General features: G+C 49.9%; 1 protein-coding gene across 2 annotated transcripts in view; it reads left to right on the top strand.

The window, feature by feature from the left end:
- Positions 1–23,773, top strand: part of AP1B1 (adaptor related protein complex 1 subunit beta 1) — a 52,100-nt gene that overhangs the window by 12,906 nt on the left and 15,421 nt on the right. For both annotated transcript variants that reach the window (XM_068562527.1, XM_068562528.1), the window contains exons 2-11: positions 6,292–6,354; positions 10,169–10,274; positions 12,811–12,946; positions 13,717–13,962; positions 15,170–15,360; positions 16,169–16,390; positions 18,860–18,980; positions 19,338–19,433; positions 20,447–20,562; positions 20,912–21,077. In XM_068562527.1, coding sequence (XP_068418628.1) covers positions 6,318–6,354; positions 10,169–10,274; positions 12,811–12,946; positions 13,717–13,962; positions 15,170–15,360; positions 16,169–16,390; positions 18,860–18,980; positions 19,338–19,433; positions 20,447–20,562; positions 20,912–21,077 — 1,437 coding nt within the window. In that variant the 5' untranslated portion in view covers positions 6,292–6,317. The remainder of the gene's footprint in view (positions 1–6,291; positions 6,355–10,168; positions 10,275–12,810; positions 12,947–13,716; positions 13,963–15,169; positions 15,361–16,168; positions 16,391–18,859; positions 18,981–19,337; positions 19,434–20,446; positions 20,563–20,911; positions 21,078–23,773) is intronic.

A 23,773-nucleotide genomic window follows, 5' to 3' on the forward strand; every position in this document is an offset into this window, starting at 1 on the left:
TTTAAGGTGTTTACAATGTTTTGCTATTATAAAGGATGCCACATGAGTAACTGTATCTACATAGTTTTATACATATAGAAGAAACTCCTGGAAGCAGAATTGCTAGGTCAGTGGGTAAGTACCTTTGCAATTTTGGTAGCTGCTGTTGCCAAATTACTATAGAAGTTGTAGCAATTTAGACTCTCACTAGCATCATATGAGGGTATCTGTTTCCCCACATCAACACCAACAAGGAGTGTTAGCAGACTTCTGGGCCTTTACCAATCCACTAGCTGATGGATGGTATTTCATTGTAATTTTAATTTCCATTTCTCTTACAAGGAAGCCTAAACCGTTGTATTTCATTTTCTATGAATGGGTCACATCCTTCGCCATTCTTCTCTTTGTAGTCACTTTTTATGTATTAAGGAAAATAAGCTTTTGTGATGTGATGCAACTTTTTGTGTGTGTGTTTCTTTTGTTTTGTACGTCGTTTGGTTTTTATTGGTTTTGGCCATGCAGGCAAACTTGATTATTATATAATTGAATTCATAGATCTTTTAAGACTTCTTGATTTTATGTCGTACTCAGAAAGGCTTTATTTCCTTTGGATTATACAGTGCTCTATTTTTCTTCTCCAGCATTGGGTTCTGTTTTGTTATTTAAAAAAAAAAAATTAATGTTTGTTTAATTTGCACCAAGTGAAATGCTCAGCTCTTATGTGTACAGTTTGGCCAGTATCTGCATCAAAATACAGATCATTTCCGTCACCCCTAGAGTTCTTTCACCCACACATAAATCAGTCCTTCCCACCTAGAAGCATCCACTGATCAGATTTCTGTCACTATAGGTTAATTTTGCCTCTTCTGCTTATTCTGTAATTTCATATTTACGATGTTTATGTTTGCAGTTGTCAGTGTCTTTCATTCTCACATTGTCCCCTGTCAGTGGTGAATTCCCCATTTTTTTTTTAATTTATTTTTTTATTTATCTTTGGCTGCTTTGGGTCTTCGTTGCTGTGCACGGGCTTTCTCTAGTAGCGGCGGGCGGGGGCTACTCTTCGTTGGGTGCGCGGGTTTCTCATTGCGGTGGCTTCTCTTGTTGTGGAGCACGGACTCTAGGCGCACGGTCTTCAGTATTTGTGGCTTGCAGGCTCTAGAGTGCAGGCTCAGTAGTTGTGGCGCATGGCCTTAGTTGCTCCGTCTCATGTGGGATCTTCCTGGACCAGGGCTCAAACCCGTGTCCCCTGCGTTGGCAGGTGGATTCTTAACCACTGTGCCACCAGGGAAGTCCCTGAATTCCCCATTTTTAAGAGATGAAGTTGAATTGTAGAGCTGAAGTAAACTGTAGCCTCAGCTCAGTATTCTTCAGTTAATTATTATTAGCAAGTTTGAGACCTTGGAGAAAAGTTGAAATATATTCAGTATTTTCTTTTTTAAAAAATTAATTAATTTATTGATCTTGGTTGCGTTGGGTCTTCGTTGCTGTGCGCGGGCTTTCTCCAGTTGCGGCAAGCAGGGGCCACTCCTCGTTGCTGTGCGCAGGCCTTTCACTGCGGTGGCCTCTCCCATTGCGGAGCATGGGCTCCAGGCACGCGAGCCTCAGTAGTTGTGGCATGTGGGCTCAGTAGTTGTGGCACACAGGCTCTAGAGCGCAGGCTCAGTAGTTGTGGTGCACAGGCTCAGTTGGTCTGCGGCATGTGGGATCCTCCCGGACCAGGGATCGAACCCGTGTCCCCTTCACTGGCAGGCGTATTCCTAACCACTGCGCCACTGGGAAGTCCCTCAATATTTTCTCAATTTTTTTTTTTGTTTTTGGTGGCGCTGTGCGGTTTGTGGGATCCTAGTTCCCCAGCCAGGGATCTAACCCATGCCTCCTGCACTGGGAGCACGGAGTCTTAACCACTGGACCACCAGGGAAGTCCCTTAATGTATTTTTTAATAGGTTTAAATTCATTTTATTAGCTTAAAACACAAAGATATTTTTAATCTCCTGGTTATAAAATTACATTTAGATTTTTGATGACTCAAAAATTTAAAAAGTGTTGAGGACTTTTTCTTAAACCCAACCCTAACTCCAGTTGCTAAAATTCAAAGTCTTTAACTGACAATATTATTTTATGAGTTTTTTCCTTTCCTTTTCTTCCTAAGGCCTCATTTTTCCACTCTTAAATTATATTACATCTTTGTCCCTGGCCAGTATGTCAGTGATTCTCACCAAGGACTTCTTTATAATTCTAGAAAACATAAGAGAAAACTACTCTGTTTCAGGCCTTATTACTCAGTTCATTTCTTTACACCTAGTGACAAGGGAAGCAGACCTGTCAATAGGATTTAAAACCAAGAAAAAAGTGAGATTAACAGGAACTGGCCCTGGGATTGTGGCATCAGAGTCATCTACTGAGAATGGATGTGGGGAGGGAGGACAGAGGTGGGGACAGCGGCAGTGTCTCCTCAAAGACAAACTGGTCCCAGGTGTGCCCCGCTTTGAATTTGGACAGTGCCATCCCCTTCAGGCATTCCTTGGCCTGTAAATACTGAAACTGAGGGGTATCCCAGCATAGAATGCTGTATCCTTAGCAGAAGTGACTCATCACATTGGCCAGAGCAGCTTCTGAAACAAAAATTCCCTCCAATTACTGCTTTTTTTAATGCGCTCTGCCACTTCCAAAGATGGAATCCAAACCCTAAGCTTTTTCTCGCCTAAATTGGCTGCTTGCTTTCAATTGTGGCTCATGTACATGGTCAGAGTCTTGGCCCCTGTGGCCTCCATTAGCAGGGATACAATGCATAGCGACGGCTGAGAGCAGGGCCAAGAAAAGCACCAGTCTTTCCTGTGGCATCTGCAAGTCTGAGTTCAAAGTCTGACTGAACTGTAGGGTTTTTTCCATTCCTGCAGAGAGAATGAAAACTCTCTCTTGCGCTGATACCCTAGGCAACTGCGGTGAAAGAACATGAGGAGATAGCCACCCTCAGTAGATCCACATGGTGCTGGTGATCTTTCATGGTGAGGTGAGGTTTTTTAATCGGTGCTCTGGGGTGGCTTTGCAAAAGCATTTTCATTTCTCCCCATCTTCTCCTTCCTCCTCTACCTTAATTTCCTGTATATGAAACAACTTCAGAGGGATACAGTTTCTGCATCAGCAGTCCCACTGGGCCCTCTGCAGAGGGATATGCGAAATAGATACTGCGGAGGAAAGAGGCCACCAGCGCCAGCCGTCACACGGTGTGGTGGTTTAAGTTTGTGAGTAGTTGCTTAGCACCTGTAAAAGGAAGAGTGTCATCAAAAGCTCCAGCTGTAGGGGCATCAGCAGCTGTGGTGGCTTCACTAGCTGACCCTGAAGGTCTCTTGCTTTTTTCAATCCCCCAAAGAGAAATTTTCCCACCCTTTCCTCCATCTGGGTGGTTGCATCCAACACAGATCTGCCAGGCTGTGTTCTGGGAATTCAGGGCCCTTGGATGTTGTGTTGTGCCTGCAGATGAGGGGAAAGCCCGTGACACCCTCCTCTACCAGAGAAGGAAGAATTTCTGGGCAGTGCTGAAGTTGGACATCTAAGGTAGTTTTTGCTTTGTTCACTTTGATTTCCTTCTAGATTTAACATTGGAGGGGTTTGTACGTTACTTTCTGTGATTCTTTTGGCCTGTGATTTTTAGCCCTTCTTGCCTTCATTGATTCCTCTTCAACTAAATTTAACCTTGGGAAACCCAAGGTACTCTCCTATTCTGGATACCTCTGGTTATGCTCTCAGGCCTGTGACTTCTGAAGCCATACAGCCTTTTATTGTGTGACAGACATGCCATTGTCTTCTTTACCTGCTCATTCTCACAGCTCCACAAAGAACCTCTAGGTTGGTGAGGTTTCTCTGAGAAAATGGCTTTCTCTGTGCTCAAAATGAAATTATTTTTAATGTATGTAAACTCCGGTAGGAAACAAATGCTTATATAGTTACCTCACAGCTGTCGGAGAGCAGGCTGAGGGTCCCTGGGCTTTTCAGTGGCAACTTTTCATTTCTTTCAACAACTATTGAAACAACTATTCAACCCTGGCCATGCTTGTGTGGAGGATGGATGCAGCTGTGGACCAGGCCGACTTGGGTCCTTGCCTTTGGGGATCTGTCTGCAGCCCTGACTCCCGCTGCCGAGACTGGCAGTTAGTGGCCCCGCAGCAGCACTGGCATCAGCAGACACAGGGGTCTCTTCTGCTCTTTCCCAGAGCTCCCACAGAAAAGTGCCATCATCCCTTTTCAACCTGACAAAGCAAAAGGAATGTGGAATTGTGTCTTTTTCTTTATACTTTTGTCAGCGAAGCCTTTATTCCTTTATCCTAATGGGATCCACAAAGGCTTTAAGGCAGCCCTGAGGCAGTACTTATTGGTTCCCTGTTGGTTACTGAAACAAAACCTATGGGCAGGCACCTCAGTTGGGAAACAGCCCTATTGCCATCCTGCCATAAATACAGGCTTAAACTGGAAAAATACAGTTGGGCTGCAGGGGAGCTGTGTTGCCATTGTTTCCAGAGATAATTTTTTTTAAATAAATTTATTTATTTTATTTATTTATTTTTGGCTGTGTTGGGTCTTCGTTGCTGCGTATGGGCTTTCTCTAGTTGTGGCGAGCAGGGGCTACTCTTCGTTGCAGTGCATGGGCTTCTCATTGCGGTGGCTTTTCTTGTTGTGGAGCACGGGCTCTAGGCGCACGGGCTTCATTAGTTGTGGCTCGTGGGCTCTAGAGCTCAGGCTCAGTAGTAGTGGTGCACTGGCTTAGTTGCTCTGCGGCAACTGTGGGATCTTCCCGGACCAGGGTTTGAACCCATGTCCCCTGCATTGGCAGGTGGATTCTTAACCACTGCACCACTAGGGAAGCCCCTCCAGAGACTTTTGAGATGTTCCTTGACTCCTCACATCCATCCCAAGAGTAACCTTAATCTCCCCCCACCGATAGCAGTGAATTGGAAGAAGATATTAATGGCTTACATGTTTGAGTCTCTTTTATAGAGGCAACAGAAGGGACCAAGTGAGTGAGTTTTCTCCATTCAAATGTCTGTTCTTTGGGTTGTGTGGTTTTCTGTACCATGTGAAACTATAGGTAGGACTGGAAGTTGAAAGTCTCATGGCTTTTTGGACTGAATCCTTAAGCCACTCTCAGGGTTCTGTCCTTTCTCTCAGATGGGGAAGCAGAATTCCCTCCTCTCTAGAGCACAGGTCCTGAGCTCAGATGGACCTGAAATTGTCTCTCAGTCCAGCCACTTACAAGCCATGTGACCTTGGGCAAGTTACTTAACATCCCTGAGCCTTAGTTTCCTCATCTAAAAAGGGGGTAAAAGCAATTACTTTATTGGTAGAATTAAATGAGATAAAGTGTGTAAAGCTTTAATAGGGGTTCAGTAAATGATAGCTTCTTAATAAATGTTAGAACAACCCCTGAAGCCTCTGCCATGCATCCAGGGTACTTGGCTCTTGTGCAGCTTCTTTTATCGCTCATCTGTTGACCAAGAAGAACTATTGAAGTTACATAGTAAATGCTCAGCAAATTGTTGAATGAACAAGAGGGCCTTGGTATTTTCTTTGCCCTGTTGCCTTAGACCAGTACTTCACAGTATGAGTTTTACCCTAGGAGGTGTCCTGAGAGATGCTTTGAGAAAACTGGCCAGTTAGATTTGGGGAGTGCTGTAGAGTCTGCAGTGTGTAGTTTCTAGCCCTCTCTAGAGATGAATAGTGCCTATCACTGTTTAGAGAAGCTTGGAAAAGTTGGGTAGAGAAGAAATCTCTCCAGCTTTTTAACCTTCGCATTTTCCAAGCTCCTTTGACTATATAGGCAATGATAGTGATAGTACTTCCATGAGGCTGTGATGAGGCTTCAATGAGTTCATGAGTGAGAAGCACTTAGTGCTGGGCAGAGTGAGCACCACAGAGGGGCTGCTGTAACCATGATTGTTCAGTGCTTTTTAATCTGTGGACTCTTCCAAAGTATTGAGCCATTCCCTATTGATGGACATTTAAGTTATTTCCAGTGGTACATTGTTATGGACAGTGCTGCAGGATATAAAACCCTTTTATCGTGTGCAGATATTTCTGTGGGAGAGATTCCTAGAAGTAAAATCGCTGGGTCAAAGAATATGCACATTTTAAAATTTGATAGATCCTTTGGAATTACCCTCCAAAATCTAATCAGCCATTATCTAACAGTTCATTTGCCCAGTAAAGAGATGAGACGCTATCTCCCCTCACCAGGCATGCACTGGATCCCTCTCCCCTCTTGTGAAATGAAAATGGAATGGAACACAAGGGCAAGTCACCTCTTTTCTGTCTTGCAGAGTCTGGCCACAGATAAGGGACCAAAATGACGGACTCAAAATATTTCACCACAACCAAGAAAGGTACTGTTTGTTTCATTGTGGGGTCCTTTTTTTTTTTTTTTGGCTGCCTTTGGTCTTCGTTGCTGCACACGGGCTTTCTCTAGTTGCGGCAGGCGGGGGCTACTTTTCATTGCAGTGCACGGGCTTCTCATTGCAGTGGCTTCTCTTGTTGCAGAGCACGGGCTCTAGGCGTGTGGGCTTCAGTAGTCATGGCATGTGGGCTCAGTAGTTGTGGCTCGTGGGCTCAGTAGTTGTGGCTCGCGGGCTCTAGAACGCAGGCTCAGTAGTTGCGGCGCACGGGCTTAGCTGCTCTGTGGCATGTGGGATCTTCCCGGACCAGGGCTCAAACCCGTGTCCCCTGCATTGGCAGGTGGATTCTTAACCACTGCGCCACCGGGGACATCCCCATTGTGGGGTCTTATCCTCCTCTTTCCTTGCCCGACCCTTCTGCTTGCTCCCTGTGGTAGTGGGGGGTGAGGGCGCATAGAGGCCTGGAAGCAAGTGGCAAGAATCACCGAGAGCATTTTGAACCTTGTGGATCCAGAAATTTGAACTGCGGATGGTGTAAGAAGTATGACTACTTCTTTCAGAATTCCAGAAGGAAAAAGCATTAGCTCCAAATATAGAAAAAAGCCCTCTTTTGTTCCCTGTGGCTTTAAATTGTTAAAAATGATGCCCCACCGCCCAGAGGAAAGAAAGCACACAATCCTGTCAGCAACGGCACAGTGGTATCTGTGCATGTTTGGTCCTTATCGTTGGGCATATGTTTTACGTGGTTGAAGTCAGAGTTTATATCCTGTTTTTCATCTGACATTATCATAAACGTTTTCCCACAGTTCTGAAGACTCAGTCTGTTGAGTTGCTGCATCAAAATTTGCTAAGCTAGTCTTGTATTGTTTGGGTATTACCGTTGATTTTGCTTTTCGGGAAATGGAGTTTGTTGTAGTGGCTGACAAATGCGCTTTAACCCTGTAAGCATCTTTCTGGCTGGCCCTTCCTTCCTCCTTCCTTCCCTCCAAGTGAGATTAACTCTCGCCTGCTGACCAGATGAGGAGAGTTTGTTGTTGGGTCAGCTGAGCCAGGACCTGCAGTCCCCTCATCAGGTGGTTCATTTCTCAGTCCAGCCAGTTTTCCTGTGTCTCTTCCATGTGCAGCGGAGGAGACAAATGGAGTCTCTGACCTGGCTTTGCTTGTCCTTGGGCAGAGAGGACAGTTTATTTATTTATTTATCTATTTATTTTGATTTAAAATTTTTTTATTTTATTTATTTATTTTTGGCTGTGTTGGGTCTTCATTGCTGCACGCGGGCTTTCCCTTGTTGTGGCGAGCGGAGACTCCTCTTCGTTGCGGTGCGCGGGCTTCTCATTGTGGTGGCTTCTCTTGTGGAGCACGGGCTCTAGGCGCACGGACTTCAGAAGTTGTGGCGAGCGGGCTCTAGAGCACAGGCTCAGTAGTTGTGGCGCACGGGCTTAGTTGTTCCGCGGCCTGTGGGATCTTCCCGGACCAGGGATCAAACCTGTGTCCCCTGCATTGGCAGGCAGATTCTTATCCAGTGAGCCACCAGGGAAGCCTGAGAGGACAGTTTATTAAGTAGTAATCACTCTAAAGGGCAGTGGGTGCTGTGATAAGGGAGGGGCAGGGCCCGTGGGAGGGCTGGGGTGGAGCTAGACAGATAAACAGGGGCAGAGTGAGTGCTGGCCCAGGTCCATCAGGGAAAGGAAAGCCTAGGCACAAGTTATGAAGAGTGTGATGGAAGAAAGGTTGGAGAGGTGTGTGGGGCCTGGCGAGCCAGGTCAGAGTGGGTGAACAGTGCCAAGTAAACTGGGGTGTCAGTAGTGGGGTTGTTTTTAATGGGTTTTCTTTTGAGGAGAATGTCTAGAGAAATGTCTGGGACCAAATTTGACATCATTGATGGTTTTAGGCAGAGGGAGGTCAGAGGCAGATTCTAATCAAGGATCGAAGTGGGTGAGGCTGTGGGGAGGCAGGGAGACCAGAACCACAGTTCGCATGAGAGATGATGCTGCCTGAGCTGGGGAGGAAGGCGGGGGTGTTGGGGATAGAATTGGATGCCTCGTATGTGATTGAGGAGGTAGGCTTGGTGACTGGTTGGATTTCGGGCACATTATAGGAAGGAGGCATTTCTGAAGCAGGCAGATCCCGGGATCACCCCACTAGCCTTCTTGGGGCCAAGGTGACTCGGGACTAGATCCATCAATTGACTACCAGTTGTACTGAATCTGGCCGAACACCTCAAACAAAGCAGGGGCAGCCCAGCAGCAAGGCCCAGGGTCAGTCACATGGTCTGTTGGATCCCATAGCAGGGACACAGCCCCCTTAGTCTCTTGGAGGAGAAGGGCGTGTGTTCCTTCAGCTCTCCAGAGCCTTGGATTTGAACTGCAAGGTCTGCAGATTCCTTCTGGCTCTGTTGAGCAATATCCTCAGTGTGGCCTTGCCCGGGCTGTGCTGCATGATTGTTCTTATTTAACCTGCTTACGGTCTCTCATCTCAAGTTCTTTGCTGAACACCACATTGCTCAGTCATTAAAAAATTTTTTTAAAAAAGAACAAAACAAAAAAAACCCTGTTAGTTTTCTTTTTTTCACTGTAAATCCATCTAGAACTTCTTCTAGCACTTCCCCCCACATGATAGTTTCTGCTTCACCCCCAACCCAAGTAACTTGAGAGGGAAGCCTGGGACTCTCCTACAAAAGAGGGAGCCAAGACAGAGGTTCACGTGGTAAATTAGTAATAATAGCGACCACCTTTAATGCAGGCCACTGAGTGCAAGGCACTGAGCCGAGTGTTTTGCATCTATTACATGAGAAGAGTCAAGGCCCCAGGCAAGGCAGAGCGTACAGACAAGGAAATGGTTTCAGAGAAGCAGGGTGAATGTCCTGGGTCGGCCAGAGCACATGGGCTTTGGAGCTGGCAGACCTGGTTTTGAATCTTAGCCTTCCTCCTCATGGCTGTGTCCTTGGGCAAGTTCCTGAACCTCTTCTAGCCTCCATTTGCTCATCTGCAAAATGGGGGCAAGTGTGGAGTTGTTGTGAGGATGCAATGAGAAAAGGTGTGGGAAGAAGTTAGGGATGTGCCTGGCTTAGAGAAAGGCTCAGGAAAGGCTGGCTGCAGCTGGTTTGAGGGCAGGAGGCCTGTCTCACTCCAGCATCTGCCCTCTTAACCTGTTATTGGGGTTATCAGGCCCCTGACTACCTCTCCATGGCAGGGCCCTGAACAGTCCTACTTCCTCGTTTGCTTTTTCTAGATCATCAAGTTCTTAAGAACAGTTTATTAAGTGCTAGAGCCCTCGTGGGACAGCTGAATTCTCATTTTCAGAGCCGAGCAACCACTTGTGGCTCAGGAAGTGAAACCCTGAGTGAGCTCTTTTAACTCGAAGCTCTAGGAAAACAGGAAAAGCCTATGTGTTGAAACTGAGCAAATCCTGCCCTTTTCCCTCAAACTTTAGGTCCCCAGGTTCCATCCCACGCTGCTTTGAGGGCTTTGGGTGAGGGTGGCTGAGGAGAGCTTTGCTTCCCTCGGCATGTTTTTAGCCATCTGGCTGAGCAGGACCTGGCAGCACACTTTTTGTCTCCCTCAGAACCTCTGTAGCTTCCATGGCTCCTCTCCCCTCAATCTGACGTGATCTCCAACCTTCCATCCTGGTAATTCAGAGTTGTTTCCCTTGCTGCCTGCCCACCCAGGGCCAGGGCCTGAAGCTGCCTTCAGCGGGCAGCACAGAGTGTCTTCCCTGCCTCCCTCCCATTCTTTTGGAAGTTGGGGACTGGGAAGCGCCCCTTGGCAGAGTGGAAATGGATCACTCATGCTGCCTCCTTTTTTAGGGGAGATCTTCGAGCTGAAGGCAGAGCTGAACAGTGACAAGAAGGAGAAGAAGAAGGAGGCGGTGAAGAAAGTGATTGCGTCCATGACCGTGGGCAAAGACGTCAGGTGTGCAGGAGTAGGCCGGCTGGCAGCTGGAGGCAGCTGACAGAGGGAAGCTTTTGAGTTTGGGTCCAGTTCAGTCCCTCCTTAAAGGTATCCCTAGGGACCCATGTCTCCCCTGGTGTAGTAGCTCCCTTCACAGATCTTTCCAAATAGAAGGTTTTGTTTGCAGAGGGGTCATGCGCTCAAATGTTGATGGGGTCAGGCAGTAATGGAGCAAGTGAAGTGGGCTGGGCCGAAAAAGCAACAGGCAATGCAGTGGATGTGCTGTGAGCCCTGTCAGAAACTCCAGAGGATGCTGCCTGCTGGGGAAAATGACCCCAGTGGGACCAGGTCTTTTGGTTTTTAAAAAGAACAGGGAATCTGGATTTTTCATTTTAAATCTCCTTGTTTTAGATTGCCAGATGAGGGAATTCCCTGGCAGTCCAGTGGTTAAGACTTGGCGCTTTCACTGCTGTGGCCCCGGGTTCAATCCCTGGTCAGGGAACTAAGATCCCACAAGCCATGTGGTGTAGCCAAAAAAAAAAAAAAAAAAATTGCCAGATAATACTAAACAAACAAATAAACACTGTGCAAGTAAAACACACCTGCACGTTGGGCTTGTTAAATTTGTTGTCAGTTTGCAGCCTGGTGCATCTGGTGTGCATCTGTTGCCAGAGCAGATCACATGTTGAATTGTGGCCACTCCTTTGCTCATGCATCTCCCCAGCCTGGAACGTCCCTTCCCCTTGTCCATGTACACTGCTGCCTCCCTCATCATGCCAGCTGACTACCCTGAACATGCAGCATTTGCTGTGTTCCTGTCGCCTGGCACTAATTGTAGACTGTCCTCTTCTTGTGTATACTTGTGCTTACCTGCCCACCACATTGTTGAGTCCCCAAGGACAGGAGCTGGGTTCTATGACAACTTAACACTTGCACAGTGTTTGAGAGTCAGCAAAACACTTTTAAATGTTTTCCTGGCAATTCCCATACTGTAGGTAAGGATATTTTTCCTTCCAAAGAAACCAGAAACAATGACTGCCCCATGGTCACGTGGTTAATGGCGGAACTGGACTCATGCTCAGCCCTTCTGGAATCCAGACCCAGGGTGCTTTCCCCCATTCCCTCTCGTTTGGGCCCCTTTGGTGCCCAGTCCTGTGCCTCATAGGCCTGGGTGCTCACGTGGAGCAGCTCCCCATCTGGATCCCTCAGCAGGAACCCACAGCTCCAGACTTCTCCATGGATTTCCCTGTCCCATTGCCATGCTCAGCAAGGGGCCTCCTGACAGCACACAGTAGAAACAGTTCTGCAGAGAAACCTGCTGAGGACACAGCGGCAAAGGAATCAGGCGTCTGCTGGAAAACTGGGCCTCCTTCCAAGACAGATTCTTCCCAGGACAAAGCTGCTTTCCTTCAACCAGAACACCCCTGTCACAGAGGAGGCACCTCTGTCATCTCAAATGGGCTTGTTGTGCTGATGTAACGGGCCCAAAAGAGCAAGTCAGGCCTCTCAGCTCCCCCCCTTCCTGGTTCGTTGTCTTCCAAGGTGATGAATCAGCTTCAGCACTGACTGGACTCTCCTGCCTGTCGGGGCTCAGGAAATTCGCTTTGACCTCTTAAGTCTGTGTTACCGGGTCCTTGCCCATAAAATCACGAAAATTGAGAAGGGAGGTGATAGATAATTCCAGAGACAGAAAATTGACCACTAACCATATTTCACATGTCAAGGGGCCTGTGACCCTGGGACTGTGGGGTACCATGTTGGGAAGGGTTCTGCCCAGTATAACAGCGGTCCTGAGCACGGGCTTTGGACTCAGACCTGGTGCCTTAGGCAATTGTTTGATATTTGTGAACCTCAGTATTGTCTTCCGTAAAGTGGGGGTAATCCACTGACTTCTCAGGGCTGTTAAACGAGATCATTACGTAAAGCCCCTAGCACCAAGCCTGGCATGTAGCGTGTGCTCTGTACACACGGGCTGGTTCTTAGTGGGTGCCTTGTAGTGACTGCAGCCCAGCCCACCCCTGCTCCCCGAAGCCCTCTGCAACCAGCAGCCCAATATAAGCGGCCATGTCAAGTATCAGAGAAGGAAAAACAATCGTTTTCATTTCTGTAGCACCTCCTAGATGTCAAGGACTAGATACCTTAAGTATGTTGTCTCTTTCAATTATCACAAGGGCCCTGTGAAATGGGGTTTTGTTATATCTTTCTTGCAAATGAGGAAGCTGAAACTGGGGATAAAAGAATTTTCCCAACTTGATTCAGCCAGCAAGAGGCAGAGCTGGGTTTGAGCCAGGTCAGATGGGCTCTAGAGCTCATGTTTGAACCCTGTGTAAAGAACAGAGGACTTTTTTGCTTTTAAAGTCACCCTTTGGAATTCCATTTCTACCAACAGATGTTCACGGTAATGGAGCTGTTGCCCTGCCTTTTACTCAGAAGTCCTGTTATATTTTCCTTCCCTCCTTCCCACTCACCCTCCTCCCCAGCCCCCATTAGCCGCCTGAAAAGTCTTCCTCTTCTTTTTTTTCACCTTTCCCACATTGACGCTGCTTTGACCTTCCAGTGCCCTCTTCCCCGACGTGGTGAACTGTATGCAGACGGACAACCTGGAACTGAAGAAGCTGGTGTACCTGTACTTGATGAACTATGCCAAGAGTCAGCCTGACATGGCCATCATGGCCGTCAACACCTTTGTGAAGGTAAGTAGAAGCTTGGTGTGGGGCTGGGGTGCTCTCTGCTCCATCTCCCCTCAGTCTCCCGGGGTGGGGCGCTACAGCCCTGGGTAGAAACACGGAGGATCCTTTCCAGGCCGTCTGACTCCCAGCCTGGGGGCCTCTTCCTCCAGCAGAGGGCTCCCGTTGTCTCCAGAAAATCTGATGCTACAGACCCTGCTAACTCATTCCATGTGAGGTAGCCCCAGGCCTTTTGATCCCCGTGTGCCCTGGGGTGAGCCATGGCCCTGTGTCATTTGCCAGCTCAGGATGCAGCATGTGTCTGAGGGCTTCCGTATTGCCCTTCTAGACTTCGCTCCTTTCTGCATGTTCTGTCCTCCAGATTGAGGAGAAACAGGGACTTGCGTTGTCAGCTCTGTGCACCTTTAAAACCTTAGCTCCCCAGCCCTGTCGATGCTTAGATGTGGGCGAATGAGGGTTCTGTGGCCCAGTGGGAGGATTGAGGGTTGTGGTACTAGGTGGACGCGGCTTGAATTGTGGCTCTGCTCTGTGACCGGGTGAGCTCCCGACCTTCCTGAGGGCCTCAGCTCCCTCACCTGCGAAATGGGAACAGTATTGTGTGTCTGCTGTGAGGATCAGAGGGAACAGTGCAAAGCCTGGTATCTGGCAGATGCTACGTGCCCACACATGGCACTTACTTTTGGTGCTGTTGGCCGCAGTCAGTGGGAGATCCCACAACAGCTGTCTAATGTTGCTCAGTTCGCCCCTGCCCCCGGCCAATGGCTGGTTTCCCTCAGGACTGTGAGGACCCCAACCCCCTGATCCGGGCCCTGGCTGTGCGGACCATGGGCTGCATCCGCGTTGACAAGATCACAGAGTACCTGTGCGAGCCACTCCGGAAGTGCCTGAAGGACGAGGACCCATATGTGCGCAAGACGGCGGCCGTGTGCGTGGCCAAGCTCCACGACATCAATGCCCAGCTGGTAGAGGACCAGGGCTTCCTGGATACCCTTAAAGACCTCATCTCTGACTCTAACCCCATGGTAAGTCTCTGCCACCCACCCTGCCACCTCCACCACCTCCAGGGTTGCTTGGGAAGACCTGCTTGACCCTCCACCAGGCAGCCCCAGTTCTTGGAAGTCAGAGCCCTGCGGGGTGGGCTAGCTGTTTTCCTACCCGCAGTGGTTTGGGCGCCATCTTTGGAGTGAGCTAGACCTGGATTCCCTTCTCTGTACAGCCCTCTCTAAGGAGCTGTGTGACCTCAGGCATCCTGCCTAACCTCCCAGAGTCCTCTTTTCTTCATCAGTAAGATGGATCTAATTCTGCATGGCTGCCGGGGGTGTTGGGAGGCTTAAGCCATTAAGGTAATGTGCCTGGCATACAGTGGGTGTGCACCCAAGACTAGTACCCTCCTTCCCCTTCCAGTCACTGTCATTGTCACCGTCCTCTCACCAAGACTGTCAGAGAGCTCTGAAAGTGAGGTACTTCTCCCTTTCCCCACTTCTTTGCAGGGTTGTAGAGAATCACCCTTGAAGTAGTGTAGCCTGGAGGACAGGGCACCAGAACACAGCTGGGAGGGGAGCTGGTCTCCTCACGGCTGGTGATGGCAGCAGTTTGGAGAACAGTTCGGTAGGGCCATGTTTAAAATGAAATGTACAACCCACCTGGCCGAGACGTCTCATTCTGTGTCTCTCTGAAACACTGAGCACACACGGGTGCCGAGTGGCCAGTACGGCGATGGCCATGGGAGCACTGCTTGGTTACGGGAAAGTTGAAAACCACGCAGAACACACATGAAAACAACTGCTCTGGTGGAACTGGGTTGCAGGCCCAGAGCTTCACCTGGCAACCCCTCTGTGCTCTAGCCCCTCCAGCCCCCGAGGGGCTCTGCAGGAGGAACCTTCTAGCTCTGAGAAGCACAGTTGTCAGCTCCCACAGTGAGCTGCTGTAACTGGTAGAGCGGTACTGCGTGTTAGGTAGCAGGGAGCGCTATTTTTTGTAGGAACTTGGAGCTAGATCTTTCTTGTTTTGTGTTTTTCTTTATTGGCAGGTGCACTGACTTTAGTTTCAGCTTACAGAGGAGTCAGTAGGGTGCGTGCTTGGAGTGGGTCTCGGTGCTCCAGACCCTGCCCTTCAGGTCATATTCCTTTCAGGATGTTTGAGCTCTGACTGGCCAACATCATTAGCCTCACTGCCTCCCTGGCCTGAGAGCAGCGTCCCAGCCTCTGCCCCTTCCACCCTCTCAACCAGGTGGTGGCAAACGCAGTGGCTGCCCTCTCGGAGATTGCCGAGTCTCACCCCAGCAGCAACCTGCTCGACCTGAACCCACAGTCCATTAACAAGCTGCTGACGGCCCTGAACGAGTGCACCGAGTGGGGCCAGATCTTCATCCTGGACTGCCTGGCCAACTACACACCCAAGGACGACCGGGAGGCCCAGAGGTAAGAGGCTGCCCTTGCTTGCCGGCCTCACCGGGCCCCGGGGTGGGAGGCTCCAACCATGAGCTGGCCCCAGGCCTCCGGGGGGCTTCTTTCCAGGCCTTGCCCCACAGACCATCCTCAGATACAGAGCCAGGTTGGCAGTGGTGTTGCTTCGGGCAGTCAGCTCACTGCTCTCTGAGGGCACAGAACAGAAGCCAGGGCCTGACCTGGGAGCTGACAGAGAGATCTAGGTCACTGCGGGCTGAGGAAAGAGGTGGACAGCATGAGAGCCACCACTCGTTGAATTCTTACTGGGTGCCTGAGGCTCTGCTGGGTGCTTCCTACGCGTTAGATAATCTTTAAAGAAACTCTGTGAAGGCAGCGCCATCATTGTCCCCGTTTTACAGGTAGGGAAACTCTGGCCTAGGGAGGTGGAAGAAATCACCTAGGTCACCCAGCTGGGTCTCCCGTGACTCTTGGTCCTAACCAACATGGTATCCTGCCCCTTTTGAATGCCCTCACAACAGAAGGGAGTGAGTTGACATTCATCCAGTGTTTACTGACTGCCAGGCACTGTGCTCAGTGCTGTACATGCATTGTCTCATTTAAGCCCCCAGCAACCGTGTGAAGTTGGCATCATCATCTCCATTTTTTTAGATGAGGAAGCTTGAGGCTCAGAGTGGTTTTAACCTGCTTGGGGTCAGTTAGCAGGAAACAGAACCAGGAGCTAGGTCTTCCTCCTACAGAAGACATGCTATCTTGATAACTAAAAACAGGGTGTTTCCCCTTGCTTGTCTCTGCTATTTGTCCCCCTCGGAATGGACCGCAGCATCTGTGAGCGGGTCACCCCCAGGCTCTCCCACGCCAACTCCGCTGTAGTGTTGTCTGCTGTGAAGGTGCTGATGAAGTTCATGGAGATGTTGTCCAAGGACCTGGACTACTACGGCACGCTGCTCAAGAAGCTGGCCCCGCCCCTGGTCACACTGCTGTCGGCCGAGCCGGAGCTGCAGTACGTGGCCCTGCGAAACATCAACCTCATCGTGCAGAAAAGGTACTGGGACCACCACATATGGGTAGTGTGTGCCCTGGGGGGGGATCTCCTGCTGGGAACAGGGGCTCTGAAGGGAAACTGACCTGTCACCGTGCAGGATGTCTCAACAGCTTAACCCAGGGGTTCTGAGCCACTGGCATCTTTGTCCCACAGGGGACATTTGACAATGTCTGGAGACATTTTTGGTTGTCACAGTGGGGGCTGCTACTGGCATCTAGTGGGTGGAAGTCAGGGATGCTGCTCAACATCCTACAGTGCACAGGACAGCTCTGCCCCCCCATAGAACTATCCATACCAAAATGTCAGTAGTGCTGAGGTTGGGAAACCTTGGCTTAGCCTAACCAGGTAGCATGCCGGATAAAGGCGAGCGTGCACTTCTTAACCATGGAGAGTGGATGGTGCACAGTCCACACAGCCTTCCTGAAACAGGCTGTAAGATCGTGTATGTGTGCGCATGCTCATTTTTCCTGGGTAGGAGTCCATAGCTCTAGAGGCTGGAGGACTCCAAGACGAGGCGCCATGGATTTTGCATCAGCCTCGGGGCCGCTCAGAATGCTGAGCAGCCAGTTTCCATCCACCCAGTAAGAATGACCACAGTAGTGAGCCACTGCTCGAGGGAAGGCACCTGACACCTGGGGTGGGTTGGGCCAAAAAACAAGGACCGATCCAGTAAGGGTGCCGGGCAGCTCCGTGGAGTGGGGCCAGACTCTGCAGTTCTACTTCCAGCCTCTTTGGTCAGATGGCTGGATCAGCAACTAACTCAAAAGCAGAACAAGGGCCTCTTGTGGGCAGGGAGCATGTGTGGAAGACCACACATGCTCCCTGTCCTTATAGCTTCAGTCTGGTTCTTAGTACACACATGGGGGCCCAGAAAGATCAGTGGAATTCAGACATTTGTAAAGGTTTGGGAGGTAAATTGGGGCAAGCTTTCTGAGTGCCTGAACAAAGGGATGAGACTAGGGATTACAGTTGCAGTGTGGGGTTTAGTGAGGTGTCGTGACCTGTGGATCCCAATCAGCAGGAGGGGCTCCCTGTGCTATATTTAACAAGGCAAACCTAAGAAGTTGACCCTGTTGCTGAGGCACCACCAGGCCCAGGCCCAACATGCTGTTGGGCAGCTTGTACCGAGTCCTGATGGCAGAAATCACAGCTTCTGCCCCCCAGCTCAGGATCCTGCCTCGCTTTGCCAGAACCTCCCCGCAGCCTGCTCAGCAGCACTGAGGACCACCCTGGGCAGGGTCCCTCCTTTCTCTTTGCTGGGTCTTCTCGCCTCTTCACCGTCTGTCCTCATTCCTTTTTGTTCCTCCTCTCTTTTCTGGAAAGGGTGTGGGAGTAGGAGTCAGGTAGGGGTGGTGACTCTCATCTTGGTCCCGCCCTTATTAGCACTAGATGTGTGACTTAGGGCAGGCCCCTCCCCCCGCCAGGTTTCCTCAGCTAAGAAAAATGGGGTGGGTGGTGCCGGTGAAGGAGGAGCAATGACACTGGCGACAGTTCCTGCCTAGCAAATGCCTCCTCTGAGGCAGATATGGATCATGCTAGATGCTTTGCATCTACCTCTCACAACAGCCCTGTTATGTAGGTGTCTGTGTTGGGATCCCCAGGACCAGCCCCCCACACACACACACACTTAGAGATTCACTAGAAGGACTCACAGGAGACAGCATATCATTGTTTTCATAGCTGAGGTTTATCATCGACCTAGTAGGGCTGCACAGCTGGATCATGAGGGAGAAAGACAGGTGGAGTCTGGTGGAATCCTCGTGCAGGCTTCCCATGGGGGGGTCACACAGAGAATGTTTCTCCCCCAGCGACAGTGCAGCAGCATGTGTGTAATGTTTCTGCCCAGGGATGCCTGTTTGAGACTTAGCACCCTGGGTTTTTTTGGGGGGGGACGAGTGATAAAGGCACCCTCTGCCTGACACCTACCAAAATTCCAGGCTCCTAGAAGGAAAGCAGGTGTTCAGCAAAAACCATGTTGTTTATACAAACAGTCAAGGCACAGTTAACCACCTTTATCATTTAGGGAACAGTGAGAGCACTCCCAAAAGGTGAATTCCCAGATGCCAGGCCTTTCTAAGACTGGCAACTCGGGCCTGCAAAGGTAATGCTTCCGACACAGAACGCTTCCTATTCCGTGAGTGAGGAAACGGGCCTGAGGTCACCAGCTAGGATTGGAACTGAGGCCTGACTCCCAAGCCTGTTGCCTGATGCCTGTGGCCTCTTGAATGTGAACTGTTTCTTGCTCATATTCCCTCTTCCCTTCCTGGCACGTGGTTGGACACACAGGGGCCGGTCAGAACCTTGGTTGGCAGGTCCTGTGCCCAGGAGCGTGCAGACATGGGGGCGACTGCTTTCACGGATGTCAGTTTCCATGTCCAACCCCAGAAATGTCCCAGCAAATGTGGAAGGGTTTTCTCACAGGGCCTATGACTCGCTCTTTGCTCTTCGGGCAACCTTGCCCACCACCAGGCCTGAGATCCTGAAGCACGAGATGAAGGTGTTCTTTGTGAAGTACAATGACCCCATCTACGTGAAGCTGGAGAAGCTGGACATCATGATCCGCCTGGCCTCCCAGGCCAACATCGCCCAGGTCAGCAGAGGGTGGTGCCCAGGTGGGCTCTGTGAGCAAACTCTCCACAAATGTTAACTGATATTTTTGTGATTAAAGAGTTTGTTCTCTCTGTTATTACTTCACATCCATTGAAGTGGTAGTTAGGTAGATATGTTAGCTAGATCAACCAAACTAAGGATTGTCCATCCCTGCCAATTAGTCCTTCCTGTTTTCCTCTTGGGGCACATGACAGCTCTCTCCCTCCCTTGGAACTTCCACCTCGAACAGGAGGCAGAATCCCACCCTTCTAGGGGTATGTGCATACCCACAGCCCCGGGGTGTTCCAGGAGGTTGCCCTGCCAGATCCCCCCAACTGCATCTTTGTTTGGGCCACAGGTGTTGGCGGAGCTGAAAGAGTACGCGACAGAGGTGGATGTGGACTTTGTACGGAAGGCTGTGCGAGCCATTGGCCGTTGCGCCATCAAGGTGGAGGTGAGGCTCTGAGACTCTGTCCTTGGCGGGGGGAAGGAGGAAAGGAAAGGAAGCTGAAACCAGGAAACCAGTCTGATTCCAGCAGAATCTTCCGGCTGCTCATGGTCCAGGAAGGCCTGAGGGTCACAACTGGAGCCCCCAAGCCACCCACGGTACAGATTTGGTTAGGCTCCTTCTCATCTGTAATCTCCCTTGGGCCTCTGAGTTGCTGCAGATGAAATTAGCCCGTCATCGTCAGGGGTCTCCTGCAGCATTAGCTAAGACAGTGTGGCAGCCCAAGCTGGTGGTGGCCCTGGTAGACTTAGCTCTCACTTTGTGGAGCTTTGGGGCAGGGGCTCTGCCTGTTGGACGTTTTGGCAGGTATCATGATTCAGCTGTCCATGTGCCCTTATCTTCAAATTCCCAAGGGTCATTCAGACCCCTGTGTCCTGGCACTTCATCCCTCCCATTCTCTGCCTCTGGAGAGGTTCCTTGATCACTGATCTGACTCTCCTTAAATGGGTCTCCTGGAGGCTAGGGGATCTGGGACAGCTGGTCACTTCAGCCCAGCCCCTTGAGACGTTTTCCGTTTGGCACCCGTGATGGCAGTCTGAGAAATCTCTCCCATAGAGCTTAGTGCAGCGTGATGGAGTAGAGGGGTGTGGGGAGGGCTGGTCCAAGCAGAGACCTCCTAAATGTTTTTGGTCACGGGAGCCCATTTTGTGGAACAAGTAGAAGTGAAGCCCTGCTCTCAGGGCTTGGCCTAGAAGAGCTCCAAAGACCCTCCCTGCTCTCAGAAGCTCTACTGGCCTTCTCCTCAGTCTAATTCTATCTCCCTGTGTCCCTGCCATCTCAGGACCATCATTTTGTACGCATTCTCCCACCTGTTACCTGCAGAGAGGGTTCTCCTGTTTTCCTGCTGTGAAAAGGAAGGTGGGCAAGGTGTGACTGAGCCCTTGACCAAGGCATGTTGGTCAGAGGTTCTGCTGGAAGTGGGTGCAAGGCCTTGCCCACACTCTCCTCTTCCCACACAGCAATCTGCCGAGCGCTGCGTGAGCACGCTGCTCGATCTCATCCAGACCAAGGTCAACTACGTGGTCCAGGAAGCCATCGTGGTCATCAAGGACATCTTCCGCAAGTACCCCAACAAGTACGTGGCTGCCCCCCCGCCCCATGAGGGTGTTGTGGCTCTGCCAGGGGCGGGCTGGTGGGGAGGAAAAGCAAGGAGGAGCCTCTCCCTCTTCCTTATTTTTTTGCCACAAACAGCATTCTCAAAAGAAACCCTTTATTTTTTTCTTATTTCTCCTGAGCCGCCCCTGCTCTGCTCCCCAGGCCCAAATAAGAACTAAAATGTAAAGGATAAAACTCAAATCCTGTTACTCGCCAGCCTCTCGGGCTCTTGTGGAGCAGCTGCCCGTCTCTGTTGGCCCCTCCTGGGCCTCCCCTGGGTGGCCCAGGCTCCCTCAGTCCTCATGTGCCGGCCGTGCCCTGGTCTCCAGGTATGAGAGTGTGATCGCCACGCTGTGCGAGAACCTGGACTCCCTGGACGAGCCTGAGGCCCGGGCCGCCATGATCTGGATTGTGGGCGAGTACGCCGAGCGGATAGACAACGCGGATGAGCTGCTGGAGAGCTTCCTAGAGGGCTTCCATGACGAGAGCACCCAGGTGAGACGTTGGGTGGCCCACTTGGGCACCTGCGGTCCCTCCTGCCCTGAAACCCTCCTCTCAGCCAGCAGGCCTCAGGGCCCTGCCCCTCCTAAAACTGCACTGACAGTGCGGACAGACACAGGAGTGTCGGTTGGGGGACAGGTGTGGCCCCTTTGCTCCCACACTGCGGTACCTAAGGGGGACATGTGAGGACAGTCTGTGGTGGTGGATATTGAAGACTGCGAAAGTTTCTGGTTTTGTTTTAATTTTGTATTTATGTTTGGATAGGTAGTACATTGACTTGGTTCAAAATTGAAAAGACACAAAAGGATATATAGTGAAAATTCTGTTTCCTACCACTTTCCTGGTCACAAGTTCTCCTGGAGAACACCATGTTATTTATTGGTTTCTTGCGGGTACTTCCAGAGAGGGAGTTTAGGAACACACCAGCCAGTTCCTCTACAGAGACATGAATAGTCAATTTTCATCGTTTGTGGTACTTATATTCCATAAAGTCAAACACTGATTTAGTAAGTGCTAAACCATTGCTCCCAGGAGAAATATAGAGTTGGGTTCCTACAAACCCCAGTCACAGCATTTTTATCAGCTGGTCAAGGTAAACCTTGTTTTATGTGTGTCTCTGTTTAGAGACACCTTATTTAATATATACTGTTGATTCATTAGCATTGAACTCATAGCCAGCAGCATTGTAACTCACGCCTGAACAAAGCTCATCTAACACATTTATTTTCTCTAAAAGGCACATCACAGCCTTCTTGCGCTTAGGAACACCAGACAGCGCTTTAGCACTACACTGGGGGAGGGGTGGGGGCATTTTTTAAACAGCAAAATCACCAACAGAAAGCACCAAAATGTGAAAGACATGGCACTAAGTAGACTATGAAGAAGTCACTTGTTTACAATATGAGAGCTGAGACAGACGGCAGAGCACCGCCTCACTCGACCTCAGCTGGGGATGTGTACTTCAGGCAACTCGAATTTTTCCCTGCTATGCACGTCTGTGAATGACCGTGAAAACGCCACAAACACTGATTTCAGGGTCACCAGTAAATTTTAGCAAGCAGACAAATTTGCATATGTGTCCTCTGTGAATAATGAGGATCGACTATATATATATATTTCCTTCTCACTTTTTTTAAGATTGATTGATTGATTTATTTATGTATTTTTGGCTGTGTTGGGTCTTCGTTGCTGCGCGCGGGCTTTCTCTAGTTGCGGCGAGCAGGGGCTACTGTTCGTTGCGGCACGCAGGCTTCTCATTGCAGTGGCTTCTCTTGTTGCGGAGCACGGGCTCTAGGCACACGGGCTTCAGTAGTTGTGCTACACAGGCTCAGTAGTTGTGGCTTTCGGGCTCTAGAGCGCAGGCTCAGTAGTTGTGGCACACGGGCTTAGTTGCTCCGTGGCATGTGGGATCTTCCTGGACCAGGGCTCGAACCCGTGTCCCCTGCATTGGCAGGCAGATTCTTAACCACTGCACCACCAGGAAAGTCCCCTCACTTATTTTTAAATACTGATAGTAAACTATACAAATTGAAACTGTTCGGTACCTTTCATTTTTCCCTTAAAAATACATTTGAAGGCCATGCCATTATTAATTATTAATTTATGCCATTATTAATTTATTAATTTACAGTTTCAGAGGAGTCCTTCATGCAGAAGGACCATGTTTGTTTAACCAGCCTCCCCTGACGGATATTTAGGTGTCCAACCTTCTGCTCTTTTAAACAGTACTGCTGTGAATAACCTGTGGAAAGCACATCTGCATGTGCAGCTGGAGGGTGAATTCTTAGAAGCACGATGCTAGGTAGAAGGGCCCGTGCATTGCAGGTTCGGGTTGCTGTAGCAGATTTCCCTTGGTGTGGAGATTGTTCTGGTTTACACTCCTGTCTCAGAGGTGGGAGAGTCCTCTCCTTACCTCCTTTGCCAGCCTAGTGCATGCTCAGACTTTATTTTTACCTATCTGATTGATAACAAATGGTACCTTGGTATAGTTTTGTTTGCATTTCTGTTTTGAGTGGGGTTGAACATCTGTACATTTGTATTCCCTCTTACGTGAACTGTCTGCTCATGCACGTGGGGCCTTTAAAATGTCTGTGAGCACAGAAATCTTAGCTGCCCAGCTGGCGCAGTGGAACCCAGTGGGTCAGACCCTGGACCTTGAATCGGAGATACCAGAGTCCAAACCCCTCTTCTGCCCCTTCCTGGCTTGCTGCCTTTATGCTAACCCTTCACCTGTCTGAGCCTCAGTTTCCTCATTTACAAAATGAGAGTCATAAGACTTTCCCTCATCCTGTGCTGTGACAGTTAAATGGGATGCTTTGTGTAATGTCCCTAACATGTGCGCAGCCCCTAAATTAGAAGCACTCATTAATGGTGGTGTCGGTGTTGGTCAGAATTGGTTTAAAAGCACACTTGTCCAGGCAGAAAAGGGGACCTATGGGTTCCTGTAGCTGAGTCCAAGGAGCGTTCTCTCTTCTGCACCACTGGGTGAAGGTGCGTGGGCGGTGGCAGCGGGGCTGTCTGTGCCTTCCTTGGGTGGCGTTGTCCTTGGGCAGGCTCCCCACCAGTGAAGCTTGTGAGGGGTCAGTGCTTCCAGGCTACGTCCTTCTCACTTAGCAACCCCGTAACTGCCTTCCCCTCAGTGGTTCCAGCAACAGTTCAGCCTGTTTGCATTACCCTGAGCCAGTCCCTGT

This window comes from Eschrichtius robustus, chromosome 14 (assembly GCF_028021215.1).
Source record: "Eschrichtius robustus isolate mEscRob2 chromosome 14, mEscRob2.pri, whole genome shotgun sequence".
NCBI classification, from domain to species: Eukaryota; Metazoa; Chordata; class Mammalia; order Artiodactyla; family Eschrichtiidae; genus Eschrichtius; species Eschrichtius robustus.